This window comes from Bidens hawaiensis, unplaced genomic scaffold (assembly GCF_021521415.1).
Source record: "Bidens hawaiensis isolate Kalapana, Puna unplaced genomic scaffold, B.hawaiensis_p1.1 tig00013007_1, whole genome shotgun sequence".
NCBI classification, from domain to species: Eukaryota; Viridiplantae; Streptophyta; class Magnoliopsida; order Asterales; family Asteraceae; genus Bidens; species Bidens hawaiensis.
Window position 1 is genome coordinate 278,699 of NW_027492093.1, and position 17,479 is coordinate 296,177.

A 17,479-nucleotide genomic window follows, 5' to 3' on the forward strand; every position below is an offset into this window, starting at 1 on the left:
ATTTCAATTCCTTAACAACCGAACACACCATATGGAATTAAGATTCTAATTCCAACAAAACGAGCACGTCATGTCATGAGATTTTAATTTCAATTCCTTTAAATTATTACGAATTCTATGAAACGAATCTACCTTTGATATAAGAGAATCTTAAATTTAATCCATTATCAAGTTTAGATAAGTTAAAAGAGAAGTAGGAGCAGTAAGAAATAAAAAAACATCATTGAGTGATGTGTTTGTATGGATCACGTTTTATTAAAAAGTCATGTAAAGTGGTACCTTTATATCAGCATTACATGCAAGTGGTACCTTCCACGCGCTTCCACCGCGCGTGAACATATTCTCACATTCGTCTTATAAACGGACCAGACCAGACCCGATCTCCCTTTCATATTAATTTCTTCACCATTTTTTTTTCTTCCAAAATTATTAATAATATTAATATTTTTCCTCCAGCAGGCGAGCGATTCAGCCAGCCAGGTAATCAATCCTCCTTCACGTTTTGCATGTTCTTTAACTCTTCATGTTAACCGACTGTCTTTCTTCACATTTTAGATTATTGATTTCTGCTGCTGTTGCGTACGTACGTACCTACGGGTTTGCTTAAGCCTTAGGTCTTGTGAAAATTGGGTGCTTTTCGCTTCTGCTTGTTGCTCTATGGATTATTTGCTTGTGTCTTTAAAGTTTAAGCCTTGTGCTTCATTTGGGTCTGGATCTTTTTATCCAATACTGTATCTTGATTGAACTTTATATTTATAATAATTAAAAAACAAAAAAAGTGAAGGGTATTCTGGAAATGCTATGAAAGTAGTAGGTTTGACATGAAATTTGTATATAAGTTGAGACTATGTGTTAAACAGTGGTTTAACTAAAAAGTCACATCATTGCCATGTAGGCGTGGGGCTTCCAGTAAGTTTTTACTGAAAAAATTTAATGGTTTAACTAAAAACACAAAATATATATAATATAGTCTTTTTTTAATACAAATGTGAGTGGGGTAGTTTGATTTGTATATGACTTCATATTGTCTAACTTTATGTTATTGTGATATGTTGGATTAACATTTTGTTTGGTAGGAGAAATTTGGTGTTTTTAGACTGTTGCTATTTTGTATGTTAAACCTTTTGTTTCATTTAGGGCTGGATCTTTTTATGCAAAATTGTGTATTCATTAATGTTTATGATAATGATAAAAAAAAAGTGAAGGGTACTTTGGGAATTAATACTTGGAATGAAAATAGTGTATGACTTCACATTGTTTGTGTTTTATGTTTTAATGCATATTATTGGAGTTTATTATGACATTTTGCAGTTTATTGTTAAGTGTAAGTTATTGGAGTTTATTAAACCTTGTGTTTCATTTGGGGATGGATCTTTATATCCAAAGTTATATCTTAATTAAAGTTTATAATAGTTAGAAAAAAAGTGAAGGGTACTTTGGGAAATATTATTTGGAATGAAAATTGTATATGAGTTTACATTGTGTTTTATGTTCTAATGCAAATTATTGGAGTTTATTGTGACATTTTGCAGTTTACTGTTAAATGAAGATCACTGTGATATGATGGATTAACCTTTTGTTTGTTAGGAGAAATTTGATATTTTTAGATTGTTGCTATTTTGTGTGTTTGAACCTTCTGTTTCATTTGTATATTTCTATCCAAAATTATATCTTCGTTAATGTTTATAATAGTTAGAAAAAAGTGAAGGGTATTTTGGGAAATATTATTAGGAATGAAAATTGTACATGAATGCATATTATCTGTCTTTTATGTTTTAATGCAAATTAATGTAGTTAATTGTGACAGATGCAGTTTATTGTTTTGTGTAATATTATTATGTGATATGTTGGATTAACTTTTTGTTTGTTTTGATATCTTGTGCAGATAAGTTGAATCCAAATGGATGACAATGATGATTGCAGAAGTGATCCTTCAAAAACGTATGCACATGGTGTGTATGGACCTCGACTAAACCTTTTTCATGTTGGTGATGAATACCAAACCAAAATCCCAACATTGATACCAATTTCCGAGTATCTTGAGTCCACCAAGAACCGATTTCTTGAGAAAGAAGAAAGGAAAACAGGACCATTTGATTTCTTGGTAGGGTTAGATATACCGGTTGTTCGGATCAATCAAGTAAAGATGGGAGATAATACTAATGTTCTTGTTCCAGGGTGTGTTTTGGAACCGTGGAGTGAGATGGAGAAGGGTAGTTTTGTCCTCGGGTTGTATATTTTCGCAAAGGATTTTGTTCAGTTGAAGAGGTTTATTGAGAGTAAGAAAGTAGGAGATGTAGTGGCGTACTATTATGGTGATTTCTATCGGTCTAATGAGTATAAACGATGGTCGGAATGTGGAAAACGTAGAGGTAAAAGGCGTGTATTGGGACAAAGATTATTTAGTGGAGTACGACAACAGGAGTTTCTTTGTCGGTTGGTTCCTCATGTGTCTCAAGAATGCCAGAATTCCCTTTTGGAGGTACGCTAATCAAAACTTATAATGAATTTATGATATTCGTTTTATACATTTCTCGTTTCATCTTTTTTTTTTTTTTGATGTTTATGTTATATGGGCTCAACTTAAATGGGGATTTTGTTGTTGATGCTGTATTGCTTTTGTAATGTTAATGTTGATTGGATATGACTAGTTAATTCATACATGTGTTACAGGATTAGTTACTTTATATTATTGTTAGTTCATTAAATGATGATTCATGATTTGAATGCTAGTATTTTTGTATAGATTAGTTAATTTGGATATCACCAAAGTTTGATACTTGTTAGAATATATTAGGTTTAGACCATTAGGATTTGGGGTTTGTATTTTGTCTACTTATAATACTGGTAGATTGTAACAGATAATGAATCTCAATAATATCTTTATAATACTGTTATTCAACAAGAAAACTTTCAAATGACCAATTATTTTAGACTTTTGACCTTGACAACTTGAGTTGAAAATTTAGGTATATAGTTTGGCCTGGTGATGATGACAGATGACTTGCGATGGAGCTGCAATTTCAGCTTAATGATTGTGATGCTGGCTAGGGTTTCTAATTTGATTTAGAGTTTTCAGGCAACATGTAGATGTTAAGTTGACTTAGTTATATTTTTTTCCTATATTTTCCGTTTCGGTCTAATTTTTTTATGTTAACATGACACAACAAGCGTGTGTGGTTCAACGTTTTTACGTCTGCTTTTGTTCGGTTTTTTTATGGTTAACGAAAGTGACTGGCCGCGGGTGAGGGGATGGTGATCGATGGCGGTGGCGGTGGTGGTGGTAACTTCATGCTTTCGAGTGGAGTGAATGTGTAAATACACGGTTTTACACCTCCCGCTGCTTACGTGATTCATTTGGGTCTGCCTAATCACAAAACGGGGCACTTGCAAACATATCTGGCTAATCAAGAACGGGCTAAACGGGCGAATATAACATTTTGTGTGTGTATATAATAATATTTTTAAAAGTCTGGTCTCTTTTATTATTGAAACCAAAGTTCTTATTTTCGTTTTGCAATAATTTTTCAGGTTTCCAGGACATTTGGAGATTCAAAGATATCACTAGAACAATACGTTTCCTCCATAAAAACTTTGATCGGGATGAAACTGTTCATTGAAGCAGTGGCAATTGGAAAACGTAAGCAAGATTTAACTGCTAATGTCATCGAATCCACAAAACAAAACCAGGCGATCCACATTCGCCCCGAAGTCCCAACTGGAAAAGATTGTTCTGCACTTACTTCAACAGAAATCATTAACTTTCTTACTGGTGATTATCGGTTAAGCAAAGCCCGATCCAATGATCTATTCTGGGAAGCCGTTTGGCCCTTATTACTCGCAAGAGGGTGGCACTCGGAACAACCAAACGGGCACAATTATGCTGCAAACGGGAAGAATTCTTTGGTGTTCTTGATGCCAGGTGTCAAAAAGTTTTCAAGAAAACTAGTCAAAGGTGATGCTTATTTGGATTCTGTGACTGATGTTTTGAGTAAGGTTGCATCCGACCCTAAACTTCTTGAACTTAATGAACAAAACGGTGCGAGTGAAATGAAAGCTGACGAAGATGAAGATGAAGAGGAAGAAAATGAGTTTTTTGGGAAACGAAAAAGCCGTTATCTTCAACCTCGAGCTCCAAGCTTGAATCTTGGAAATGTTTTAATGAAGTTTACTGTGGTTGATACGAGTTTAAGAGGTGGAAAGATCTTAAGGGTTAGAGAATTGGACGCCATGAAGTTGACTCCAAGATCTTATTCTTATGAATCTCATAGTGAGTTGGTTTCTAGTGACAATTCAGATGGTGAAAACTTGTTTCTTGTGGATCGAGAAACGAATGCCAATGGTCCAAAGGTTAAGAAACAGAAAACTTCTGGTGAAAGTAAGAATCTTGAAAAAGGACATGTGAATGCCAAATTCGGCAGGAAATCAAACCAAGAAAATGCAGGGAATCATGCTAAAAGACGGAGATTAACCGCTTGCAGTCGCGTAGATTCAAAAACTGGATCTAGCTTGGATTCTCACATGGGCTCGTCATCTCAGGCTAACAATAATAACAACCATAATAATCATAAATTGTCATTCAATTTAAGTTTTACGTCAAGATGCAGCTCAGTCGATACCGTTGAGGAACAAAACCAGCCTCAAAGGATGAATTTAATCGATTTGAATTATCCTCATGTTAGCCCTGAATTTGGAAATGATGAACTTGTGACTGAAGTCAAAGATGAGAAAAACGAGCCGGACCCACCGAAGCGGTCTGAAAATACTGTGGGTCCCAAGGAGCAAGAGAATGGTGGTTCAAGGAGGCAGAGCACAAGAAACAGGCCACTGACAGCTAGAGCGTTAGAAGCATTTGCTAATGGGTTCTTGACCATTAATAGCCGGAAAAAGAAGAAACAAGAATCAACATCAATAAATTCCAAATATGCCCTTGGTGAAGTCGGGGTTATAAGTGAGTGTAGTACAGGTGATGCTTCTTCTGGTGTAAACGGAGATGACGAAAATGGTGAAATTGAGAACTAGTTGAAAACAACAATTTGTATATGCTGCAGAGTTGGGGTACATTATCAAGATTTGCTTTGACCCTGTTTCAGGTTGGATTAGACTTGGTTATACCGTTGACTTTTTTTTTTAATCTTTGACTTGTTAAGATTTGGTGAGAATCAGGTATATGTAGGTGAAGTTTCTTGTGTTGTTCATTTGTAACTATTTGGATGCATGATTGGGATGGTTATGAACTGATGATCATGTGGGGAGGAGATTTGGCCTTGAATATTGCATGAAAAGTGAACTTTGTGAACAAAAATCTTTTAGCGAGTCTAGCCATAATGGACTAGTTGAACATTAGAAGTAGGAACAAAAAGTAAATACTAGTTGAAGTTATTTAAATATATTGGGTTGTGTTATATTAGGTATTGACGGCTGAAGAGTAGAGACGCATAAACAGAACTAGTGTTGAAGCGAAGTTCTTGGACCGGGCTAGGACCCTTAGCCCGGTCCTAAGCATGGTTATGGTAGAATCATGCTGAACTTAGGTGATAAAATTTAGTTTGTATATAAGATGGTCATTACAACTGATTTAACCATCAAATCAAAGTGAAATAGATATAAAATGATGAGATCATTTCCTGCGTTTGATGTAGGTGACAACGTGTCACGAATTGCATTTAAGGACGTGCCATAGTGTATACCCAATAGTGCATATGTTCCTTATACTTGACTAGAGATGCGTATTATTAGAATCCCAAGTATCGACCTTACATCTATTTTCTAAAATTTTATAATATATTGTTCAACCACAACTATTGAATTTGCTAAGTGTTCACCTCTCGATGGAAGGATATGCGATGCTTTGTAAACTATTTATTTGAAATAACACCATCAACGTTTTCTACTTTGATCATGTGATGCTTTGTAAACTATTTATCAAGACATGATAAATCAATCACATTCACATGCAACGATCTTATGATACAAATCTAACATCTTAAACATGGCATCTCTCTACATACATGTTTAATTGACAATGTTATTATTTGATTCATGCCTTTATGTATGAAAAAAGAATGATTTTTTGTCATTGCTAGCATAGTTAGAATGGACGATATGTAAGTCATGATTACGTGTGTATGTGTTGGTAAGTTGCCATTGGTGAGATAAATTCTGATGCTACGTAAACCGAAGGGTGATACACTTTTTACTACGGGCAAAAAGATAAAATGTTTTTCATATTTAAACATAAATATTCATTAAGGCGTACTTTTATCAAAAACAAATTATGTTAATCTAATGTGATAACTACTAGTTAGTAATTCGTAAATGCCTGATCAATAGTATCTTATCACTAACTATAAGTTGACACTAATAATCAGTTCCCACTGATTATTATTTTCATGCATATTTTCATCAAATTTGCCCCTTGTATCCCACATGGGCGCTTCCCCGAACCCCGTCATTGGAACCCCATCCTAGATAACCTAAAGGTTCCTAGATGTTATTGTTGGACGAGCATATGCTTTACAGTTTATGCCTCTGTTTGTAACAATCTGTATTTAAATTTCTCATTTATCTCAAGTAAATTATAACTAATAAAAATAAAAATATCTAATAACACTAAAATCAACAAAATTAATTAACACGTTATTTAAAAGAAACATGGCCAAAATAGGGATGATGTTTTTACTCGAAACTTGACTTGAATCAAAACCAACCCGATTCCAACCAACCCAAATTCGTTACCGGGTCACTTTTTCCTGAGAAAAACTTGAAAAATCTAAAACCGAAGAAAAGAACCCAAATAACACCCCCAGGCTGAAAAAGATGGTGTATCGTTGTGGTTCAAACTTCAAACGTGGATCACTAGACACGCAGTTACGTGTACTCACTATTCACTAACCTTGGCGTGTGTAGGCAACATAACACATACCACTTGATCGATCATTCAACAACACCGCACAAATTAAATAAAAATGGGTCAGGCATTTCGTCGAGCATCTGGCAGGCTCCGTACCCCTGCACCTGCACCTCCACCTCCACCTCCACCTCCACCTCCACCTCCACCTCCACCTCCGTCTTCTTCATCGTCTCACCTTAATAAACCACTTGATCGTACCCAACCGCCAGTCTCCGTCGACCACAAGCTTCCCGCCGATGTTACTGTTGACGCTAGATCCGGTAACCAACTCAATTCTTACTTGATTTCTGTTCGAATCAAATAAACACCAATTTAGCGGCTGCAATCAATTTTGACCTCAATGCATTGACCGTCTGATATTGAACTGTACCAATATGAATGTGTTACTTATATTTTATAAAATTAATTATAGAGAACAGGCAATTTGGTTTTGTTGGGTAGGGTTTTAAGAACTAATTAGGGTTCTTTGTAACAAAGTTATACTAAGATAGCTCTTTATGATCAAATTTAGTTGCTGATCTGTACACCCTAGAAGTCCTCATGTTAAAGCTGCACCCTTGCAAAGTAGAACCGGTTAATCGACCCGACCCGAGGAACTGAACCGGTTTGGAATCGATATATAGGAACTGGGTTGGAACCGATGGAAACCGTAGCTTCAGGACCGGTTTTTTAATTCTCACCAAACAAACCGGTCAAGAAACCAATCATGGCTCGACCAAGAAACTAGTTTCAAAGCAATCCTGTTTTAAACCGACCCAAAGTTTTTGACTTTTTTTTACCAACCTGAATCGGGTTTTATTTTGGAACCGGTTTGTGCACCTCTACTGCAGAGAGCGATTTTAGTGTTTTGTTCGAAATTCTTGATTAGTGATGCAACTTCATCATCTAACTTCGGGTTTCACACCAAGCCTGCAAATTTTTTGGGAGTTAACAAAGCTTATTGCTGACATTGTTTCTTTACTTGATATGTTCTCTTGCATTATTTTGACAGATGGTCAACCAAGAAACTTTGCTGATGATGTTTATGAAGAGCGTGATTCGGAATACGATGCAATGCTTAGCAAGATGGTAGGCAGAATTCAAACAAAACCTGGAGGCAAATTGGAGATGGGTGAGGTGAGTTCACCAATTTGTTTCGTATATATTCATGTAAAAGATCTTTGTATATATATTATTCTTTTATATAACCGGACTTTTGCTGGTATCTAAATTTAACACTTGTTCTTAATAACTTCAACACAAACATGTATTATTAAATTGGAATATTTGTTTCACTTCCTGATTATTATTTGTACAGGCTTTTGTGGTGGACAAAAACAAAAGACCTATGCCAAAATTGAGAAACACAACTGCAGAAACGGGCAGATATGAACAAAGACCAGCTCCACCTGGAACCCTGAATGTGGCCCAGCTTCGCCACGTCATCCTTTTGTACCAAGGTAAGGCTGATGATCATAATGGGCCCATGGACGTTAACCAAATAGCAGAAAAGTTCAGAGTTGATGTTGCTCAGGTGCAACGGGCCGTGCAGTTTCTCTCTATGCCTCCTGAATATTTCAATAAACAGAAAAAAGATCCAAGATAATGGCTTACACTTGAGCTTATATCAGTTATTTGTTATAGCAGCGGCATTGAGTGTGATTACAGGGATGACAAACTTTTCTAGATGGTTGACCCGAAAATGTAGCGTTATACTTGTTCGCATCTTCATATTTCAAATAAAAACTTTGGAAAAACATGGCATACCTGCATCAGTTTGGGTTATGTTGATCATTTTGAGTATGATGTGATATTTAGAGATAGATAACACATTAGTTCATGTGTTGTATGGTTGATCTGATAAAATGTTGTTTCTTATTGGATTTATGGCTTTTGGTCCAAATTTGAACCTAATTTGGTTGATGATTTCTTGGTTCTTTGATTGAAGCTATATTCATATGTACAAAACATATCTACAGATCATTATCTATTCTTGTTCCCATTAAGTGCACATAAAGTCTATTAGTAAACTTTAACTTGATGGGCCATATTCATTGTAAGTGTTGTTGTGAATTTTAGTATATTAATTTATTAGTAAAGTAGTTTGAAAATTACATACGTAATGCGCGGGTTTACCCTGTAGTATTCATTAATAAAAAAACTAACTAAACAATAAACCCTCGGTTTCAACATGAAAATCATAGTTAATTAAGAAACCAAACCAAATAAAATAAAATAAAATAGAAAATTCAAATTCAAAAAGATGAAAATCATAGTTAATTTAAAAACCAAATAAAATAAAAATAGAAAATTCAAATTCAAATAAAAATAAAAGACATGATCTTGATTGTCTCAAACAAAACTCTTTTTCTCAACTGATGGGAATAGATAGCAATTAGTCATGCTTTAGGTGCGGGCTCGGGTCCGTTTAGCACTCAATGCTCCCACATCACTCATGTATTACATGTGTTAAATAAAAAAATTAAAAATTATAAAAATGTATTTTGAATTTTAAAATATGATTAATTATTATTGCTATTTTAATTAACCATTTTAATTTGAGAAATAGAATACTGATGGGAGAAATAACCGAACTCGTTTATTAAGGTTGCATATGAATATAAAAAAATATAAAATATCTTATAATAAGTATACATATATTTTTTACTTATTTTGACATGCTGATGAGTCATTTGGAGGCAGATTTTGAGCTCAAATTGTTGCTGGCTTATATTTGTTTGGTTTACATGTGAACTTCATATTTTACTATTAGGTTATTTTCAACGATGATCACTTGTGTTAAATGCTAATGCCGGTTCAGATTGTTCTAATTTCATGACGTAAATTATAGGCTTCACTTAACTAATTCCCAATGGGTTTGCTGATCAAAATGGTTCCGGTCGTTATTTTTGGCCGTGCTCGACTAAAAGTTTTATCCCCACTCAAGCAACTTCGTTAATTATCACCGTCTCATCCACCTCTCAAGAAGATAAATCGTTGGGTACTTGATCCATCTTCTTATAAAATATGAGATAATTAGAGAATTATGAGAGTATGGTTGAAAATACATGAAGGGTTATATACATACAGGTAATTTTAGAGATATAAAAGAATAAAATATTAAATAAGTAATAATGAAAATTGAGAAATTATAAAACCGTATATATATAAGAAGATATTATTGATTATCATTGCCTTTTTTAATTAAGAAATAAAATGCTACAGAAATAAAAAGCATAAAAAAATTATTAAGTAATTAATAATTTAAAATTTGAAATTATAAAACCTTATTTTAAGATGAGATATTACTGATAATCGTTGCTTTTTTCAATTATCTTTTTTTCTTTAAAAATTAAGAAACAAAATCCTCGAGAAATAAAAGAAGTGGGCCAAAGAATCTTGCTAAATGCTGTTCTAATTGGTAATGCAATTTGATGAGTTTTTCTTTTTTTTTACACGTTAAGTTATATAAATTTGTGTTATGAAATTATACGTGGCTTGCGGTGCAAGGAAGAAGTCTTCGGGTGCAAATAAAAGTTAATTAAAGAGTTCTATATAATTATCAAATTTAAATTGATTGTTTTTATTATTCTATTAGAGTCATACTTATAGTCTAAGCTAGTTTATGTTTAGCTATATACATCAATCATCATAACAACTGTAGTCAAGTTTTGAGTTATTTTCTTGGTTAATAGAATCATAGAGTTTATTTCAAAGTTAATGGTTTTTACTCAAATACGTTTATATCAATTCACCACTACGGTTCAAAACTGATTCTTTATTTTCCTGCTGTTAGTAGGGGTATAAGTAAACCATTAACCAAGATGACAGAGATTAGAATAATAAGTTTAGAAGAAGGATGGGACTTCATGCAGAAAGGTATAACCAAGTTGAAGCACATTCTAGAAGGTTATCCCGAGCCGCGCTTCACCTGCGAGCAATACGTGATGCTCTACACGTATATTATCTACCCTCACTTGTCTTACATTATTAAGTTAAGTTATATGTGTAATTTATTGAATTTTGTTCAGAACCATCTACAACATGTGCTCGCAAAAACCGCCACATGATTACTCTCAGCAGTTGTATGACAAGTATCGCGAGACGTTTGAAGAGTACATTACTTCAATGGTAAACTGCATATTTTGCTACTGTAAGTCTAAGCCTGCAAATTATATTACATGCATATGATATGTTTGCAGGTGTTACCTTCATTAAGAGAGAAACATGATGATGATGATTTCATGCTGCTGAGTGAGTTTGTGAAAAGATGGTCAAATCATAAACGCATGGTTCGGTTGCTTTCGCGTTTCTTCGATTACCTTGATCGCTACTATCCTGTCTACAAATCTCTTCCTCAGCTAAAGGAAGTTGGATTTGCTTGTTTCCATGATATGGTATTATAATATGAAAGAATATTAAAAAAAATAATTCTTTAAGAATCAGAAATATTATTTGTTTTGATTCACTGTTGGATACGTTGTTAGGTGTACTCGGAGATGAAAGGGAAAGTGAGAGATGCAGTCATATCTTTGGTATGTATTATGTATTAGTCCATTGGCTGTGTTAGTTTCTGATATTTGGGATATTATTTAATGATGATTTTGTAACTAGATTGATCAAGAACGTGAAGGCGAGCAGATCGATCGCACTTTACTGAAGAATGCTGTGGATATGTTTGTGGAGATACGGAAAGGAGAAATGGAGTATTATGAGAATGATTTTGAATCATACATGTTGAAAGAGACATCCGCATATTATTCACGCAAGGCTGCAAACTGGATCTTAGATGATTCTTGGCCGGATTATATGCTCAAAGTAACCGTCTTTTTTTTAAATCTTGAATACGACCTTATAATTTCAAGATCTTATTTTCTAAATTGTTATTTCAGGCAGAGGAGTGTTTGAAAAGGGAAAAGGACCGGGCTTTAAATTATCTTCGTGGCGGCAGTGAGCCAAAGCTGCTTGAGGTTATTTTCTTTATTAAGATTTGTAAGTTGTATTTAATATAATGGTTATATAATGTGTATATCTCTATGGTTATGTGTAGAAAGTTCAACATGAGTTGTTATCTGTTTATGCAACTCAAGTGCTTGAGAAGGAACACTGTCATACATTGTTCAAGGATGACAAGGTATGCACTTATTAATGATATTTTTATTTAAAAAAACAAGTGTTTGACATGACCGTTGACATATGTTCTAGGCTGCCCATTTTTCAATGATACCTCGGGGGCTAGATGCGGTAATTTCTAGTATGTTTAAGCAGGTTTGTAATATTGGACACAAATCTGTATCTTTTTTATCTTCTTTTTCTGTCTTTGTGTTTCATATGTATCCCTATGTTGTACAGCATGTCACCGCTGAAGGTACAACATTGGTTAAACAAGCTGAAGATGCTGCAAGTAATAAAGAGGTTTGCACTTTGTAGTTTGTACATAGTTACATGCTAAACATGTTAATTCACAATCTTTTCAAATCATATTTTTATTAAGCCGTCTGGTGGTTCTTTGAAGCAAAACTTATGTGAGTGTTTGTTTATTCAGGTTTTTGTTGGAAAAGTGATTGAGCTTCATGATTAGTACTTGGCGTATATAAATGTTCGGTTTAATAACCATACCCTCTTTCACAAGGTAGGTATAGTAGCTAATAGTTTCCTTGATAAAGCATTAATATCATTTTTTATACTTACTATTTTTTTAAAAACAATCAATGTGTAGGCACTTAAAAACACATTTGAAATATTCTGCAACAAGGGTGTTGCCGGAATCTCAGTTGCAGAGCTACATTTTGTGATAATATTCTTAAGAAGGATGGAAGTGAGATGTCGAGTAATGAAACCGTTGAAAATACACTAGAGAAGGTATTTTTGTTGTTTTAGATGTTAATAAAAGTGGTACCATGGGATGAGTTTTGATTTTTTAAATCAATATGCAGGTTGTGAAGCTGCTTGCCTACATAAGTGATAAAGATCTATTTGCTGCATGTAGGGGTATGGTACTAAACCCGGTTTTACGATCCTAAATTTATTATGTTTGGCTTATTTTATTATATGGACTAATACAATGTTATTGGGCTGAGGGGGTTTTGTGGAGGTAACCCTAATTGGGCTAGGCCCATTAGGGTACCATGATGGTGGCCATGAGACTCTCTATATAAGGAGGTCTCCACCTCCTTATTAGAGGTCATGCTCAATAAGAGCCACCACCACTTTTTTGTGTCTGTAAACAAGAAATCCTCAGGATATCTTAGCAGTCACCTCCACACCCCCGAAAACCATTGCAGGTCTCAGGCGCAGCTGGAGAAGAAGATCAAGACGTGGTTCGTTCATCTCGAAAATCCGTGGAAACATCGTCATGGATCAGGTCAGATTCATTTCGTGCTTCGACATTGGCGTCATCCGTGGGAATAATAATTGGTCTCCACCTGGATTTTAGGTCTAAAGTTGCAGATCTGACTCTAAAATTGCAGATCCAGAAATTACCAGACTTCCGTCGCCATGTACGCGCGCCCGCGGATTCTCACTCCGCAGCCGTGCATGTGCCGCCGCGGAAACCACCATCTGGGCTTTGCGCAAGAGACCTCCGCCATGCACGCGCACACACGAGTCATCACTCCATCGCCGTGCATGTGCGCATCAGGCCTCGCGCCAAACTTCAAGGTTGGGAATCCTCATAATATCCCATATGGCTACGCGCCAAACTTCAAGGTTGGGAATCCTCATAATATCCCATATGGCTACGCGCCAAACTTCAAGGTTGGGAATCCTCATAATATCTCACATGGCTACGCGCCAAACTTCAAGGTTGGGAATCCTCATAATATCCCATATGGCTACGCGCCAAAAGGTTGGGAATCCTCATAATATCCCATATGGCTACGCGCCAAGGTTGGGAATCCTTATAATGTCCCATATGGCTACGCGCCAAACTTCAAGGTTGGGAATCCTCATAATATCCCATATGGCTACGCGCCAAAAGGTTGGGAATCCTCATAATATCCCATATGGCTACGCGCCAAGGTTGGGAATCCTCATAATGTCCCATATGGCTACACGCCAAACTTCAAGGTTGGGAATCCTCATAATATCCCATATGGCTACGCGCCAAAAGGTTGGGAATCCTCATAATATCCCATATGGCTACGCGCCAAGGTTGGGAATCCTCATAATGTCCCATATGGCTACACGCCAAACTTCAAGGTTGGGAATCCTCATAATATCCCATATGGCTACGCGCCAAAAGGTTGGGAATCCTCATAATGTCCCATATGGCTACACGCCAAACTTCAAGGTTGGGAATCCTCATAATATCCCATATGGCTACGCGCCAAAAGGTTGGGAATCCTCATAATATCCCATATGGCTACACGCCAAACTTCAAGGTTGGGAATCCTCATAATATCCCATATGGCTACGCGCCAAAAGGTTGGGAATCCTCATAATATCCCATATGGCTACGCGCCAAAAGGTTGGGAATCCTCATAATGTCCCATATGGCTACACGCAAAACTTCAAGGTTGGGAATCCTCATAATATCCCATATGGCTACGCGCCAAAAGGTTGGGAATCCTCATAATATCCCATATGGCTACGCGCCAAAAGGTTGGAAATCCTCATAATATCCCATATGGCTACGCGCCAAAAGGTTGGGAATCCTCATAATATCCCATATGGCTACGCGCCAAACTTCAAGGTTGGGAATCCTCATAATATCCCATACGGCTACGCGCCAAAAGGTTGGGAATCCTCATAATATCCCATATGGCTACGCGCCAAGGTTGGGAATCCTCATAATGTCCCATATGGCTACGCGCCAAACTTCAAGGTTGGGAATCCTCATACCACATGCTCATGCACCACATATGCTCACGCATCACATGCTCACACATATCACAGTCTACACGCACGCGCATGCAACATCTGCGCGTGGCGCATAACACAAAACCAAAGTCTACGCGCACGCGCATGCAACATCTGCGCGTGGCGCGGGACATAAAGTAGCTCGTAAGTCGCCTCGCGCGCAGGCTTTATTATTCATACAGCTCATAAGACGCCTCGCGCGCAAGCTGTTATTATTACTCACAGCTCGTAAGCCGCCTCACGCGCCAGCTCAATTATTATTCTCAAAGCTCATAAGACGCCTCTCGCGCGCAAGCTTTATTACTCACAGCTCGTAAGCCGCCTCACGCGCCAGCTCAATTATTATTCTCAAAGCTCATAAGACGCCTCTCGCGCGCAAGCTTTATTACTCACAGCTCGTAAGCCGCCTCACGCGCCAGCTCAATTATTATTCTCAAAGCTCATAAGACGCCTCTCGCGCGCAAGCTTTATTACTCACAGCTCGTAAGCCGCCTCACGCGCCAGCTCAATTATTATTCTCAAAGCTCATAAGACGCATCTCGCGCGCAAGCTTTATTACTCTCACAGCTCGTAAGCCGCCTCACGCGCCAGCTCAATTATTATTCTCAAAGCTCATAAGACGCCTCTCGCGCGCAAGCTTTATTATTCTTAGCTCGTAAGACGCCCCTCGCGCGCAGGCTTTATTATTCTTAGCTCGTAAGACGCCCCTCGCGCGCAGGCTTTATTATTCTTAGCTCGTAAGACGCCTCACGCGCAGGCTTTATTATGCTACAGCTCGTAAGACGCCCCTCGCGCGCAGGCTTTATTATTCTCAGCTCGTAAGTCGCCCCGCGCGCCAGCTTAATTATTATTCTCAAAGCTCATAAGACGCCTCTCACGCGCAGGCTTTACTATTCTTATAGCTCGTAAGACGCCTCGCGCGCAAGCTTTTTATTATTCACACAGCTCATAAGACGCCTCGCGTGCAAGCTGTTATTATTCTTACAGCCCGTAAGTCGCCTCACGCGCAGGCTTTATTATTCATACGGCTCATAAGACGCCTCGCGCGCAAGCTGTTATTATTCTTATAGCTCGTAAGACGCCTCGCGCACAAGCTTTTTATTATTCACACAGCTCATAAGACACCTCGCGCGCAAGCTGTTATTATTCTTTTAGCTCGTAAGACGCCTCGCGCGCAAGCTGTTATTATTCTTATAGCTCGTAAGCCGCAACTCGCGCAGGCTCTATTATTATAGCTCGTAAGCCGCCTCACGCGCAAGCTTCATTATTTTTACAGCTTGTCACCATCATGGGGAAAACCTCCCAAAACTCAGACAATAAAGACAAGGCCAAAGAAAAGGAAAAAAACCGCCTCACACCTCATAGCCTAACACACCTCATAAAGTCCAGCGCTCCACCTAGACGCTTGCGCGTCCAGGAGCAACACTGGACTTGGGGGGGCTTGTAGGGGTATGGTACTAAACCCGGTTTTACGATCCTAAATTTATTATGTTTGGCTTATTTTATTATATGGACTAATACAATGTTATTGGGCTGAGGGGGTTTTGTGGAGGTAACCCTAATTGGGCTAGGCCCATTAGGGTACCATGATGGTGGCCATGAGACTCTCTATATAAGGAGGTCTCCACCTCCTTATTAGAGGTCATGCTCAATAAGAGCCACCACCACTTTTTTGTGTCTGTAAACAAGAAATCCTCAGGATATCTTAGCAGTCACCTCCACACCCCCGAAAACCATTGCAGGTCTCAGGCGCAGCTGGAGAAGAAGATCAAGACGTGGTTCGTTCATCTCGAAAATCCGTGGAAACATCGTCATGGATCAGGTCAGATTCATTTCGTGCTTCGACACTGCATTTTATAGGTATTCGGTAAAACCATTTAGATTGTGATGGACTTAGCCAACACACAGAGAAGTATATATATGATTTGAAATTGGCAGCTGTACTGACAATTCATTCGGATAACAGGGAAAAACTTGCTCAACGGATTTTATTTGACATGAGTGCCAATGACGAGCATGAGAGAAGTATGCTAACAAAGTTGAAGCAACAATGTGGCGATCGGTACACATCAAAGATGGAGGGAATGGTAAGTATGCATAAGTACTAAGTAAGTAGTCTAGTCATAGGAGTACTTAATTCATATTAATATTATATTGAGGTGACAAATAAGCGAGTTTTTGTTCGAGATTTTAACCTTTAATGTGTCTGTTTTTAAGGTTACTGATTTAGCATTAGCAAAAGAAAACCGATCTCACTTTGAGGAGTACTTGGCCAATAATTCAAATGTTAGCCCCGGGATTGACTTGGATGAGAGGAAGAAGGTGATTGAGGATGTTGATAAGGATGATGGTATGTGATTGATGCTTCGATTGTGAGAATCATGAAAAGAAGGAAAGTGTTAGGATGCCAGCAGTTGGTTATGGAGTGTGCTGAACAGTTAGGCCACATTTTCATGGTAACATTCTTTTCCCTCTTAAATCATTCACTTCGCATTCCATATCTTTAAATTGTATGGATGATATAGGTTGAATACTGATATATATATATATATATGGATCAGGATCATTTAGGATAAAAACAATAATATTGTTTGTGACGTAATACTAATATTAATCTTCAGCTAAATTTAATTCCAGCCAGTGATGTCAATGTTTATATTCCAACACTTATGTCCATTACAAGTAGACAATGTGTTAGTATTATGATTGATGAACTTTGAATATATG

At 37.1% G+C, this 17,479-nt stretch overlaps 2 protein-coding genes and 1 pseudogene across 2 annotated transcripts; all 3 read left to right on the top strand.

The window, feature by feature from the left end:
• Positions 1-1,783: 1,783 nt before the first annotated feature.
• LOC143542973 (uncharacterized) lies at positions 1,784-5,074 on the top strand. Its single transcript, XM_077035417.1, has 2 exons — positions 1,784-2,482; positions 3,532-5,074. Exons 1-2 carry the CDS (start codon positions 1,901-1,903, stop codon positions 5,020-5,022), a joined length of 2,073 nt encoding a protein of 690 aa, XP_076891532.1. The 5' UTR covers positions 1,784-1,900; the 3' UTR covers positions 5,023-5,074.
• A 1,894-nt stretch (positions 5,075-6,968) lies between these two features.
• Positions 6,969-8,737, top strand: LOC143542985 (uncharacterized). Its single transcript, XM_077035425.1, has 3 exons — positions 6,969-7,173; positions 7,905-8,029; positions 8,211-8,737. Exons 1-3 carry the CDS (start codon positions 6,969-6,971, stop codon positions 8,496-8,498), a joined length of 618 nt encoding a protein of 205 aa, XP_076891540.1. The 3' UTR covers positions 8,499-8,737.
• A 1,979-nt stretch (positions 8,738-10,716) lies between these two features.
• Positions 10,717-17,175, top strand: LOC143542986 (cullin-1-like; annotated as a pseudogene).
• The last annotated feature ends 304 nt before the right edge of the window (positions 17,176-17,479 follow it).

Bases quoted from the DNA above. Each gene is read 5' to 3' on its own strand.
- LOC143542973 (XM_077035417.1), top strand. From the start codon at position 1,901: ATGGATGACAATGATGATTGCAGAAGTGATCCTTCAAAAACGTATGCA. The intron at 2,483-3,531 runs GTACGCTAATCA...ATAATTTTTCAG, and splicing joins GCCAGAATTCCCTTTTGGAG to GTTTCCAGGACATTTGGAGA.
- LOC143542985 (XM_077035425.1), top strand. From the start codon at position 6,969: ATGGGTCAGGCATTTCGTCGAGCATCTGGCAGGCTCCGTACCCCTGCA. The intron at 7,174-7,904 runs GTAACCAACTCA...TTATTTTGACAG, and splicing joins TACTGTTGACGCTAGATCCG to ATGGTCAACCAAGAAACTTT. The intron at 8,030-8,210 runs GTGAGTTCACCA...TTATTTGTACAG, and splicing joins GCAAATTGGAGATGGGTGAG to GCTTTTGTGGTGGACAAAAA.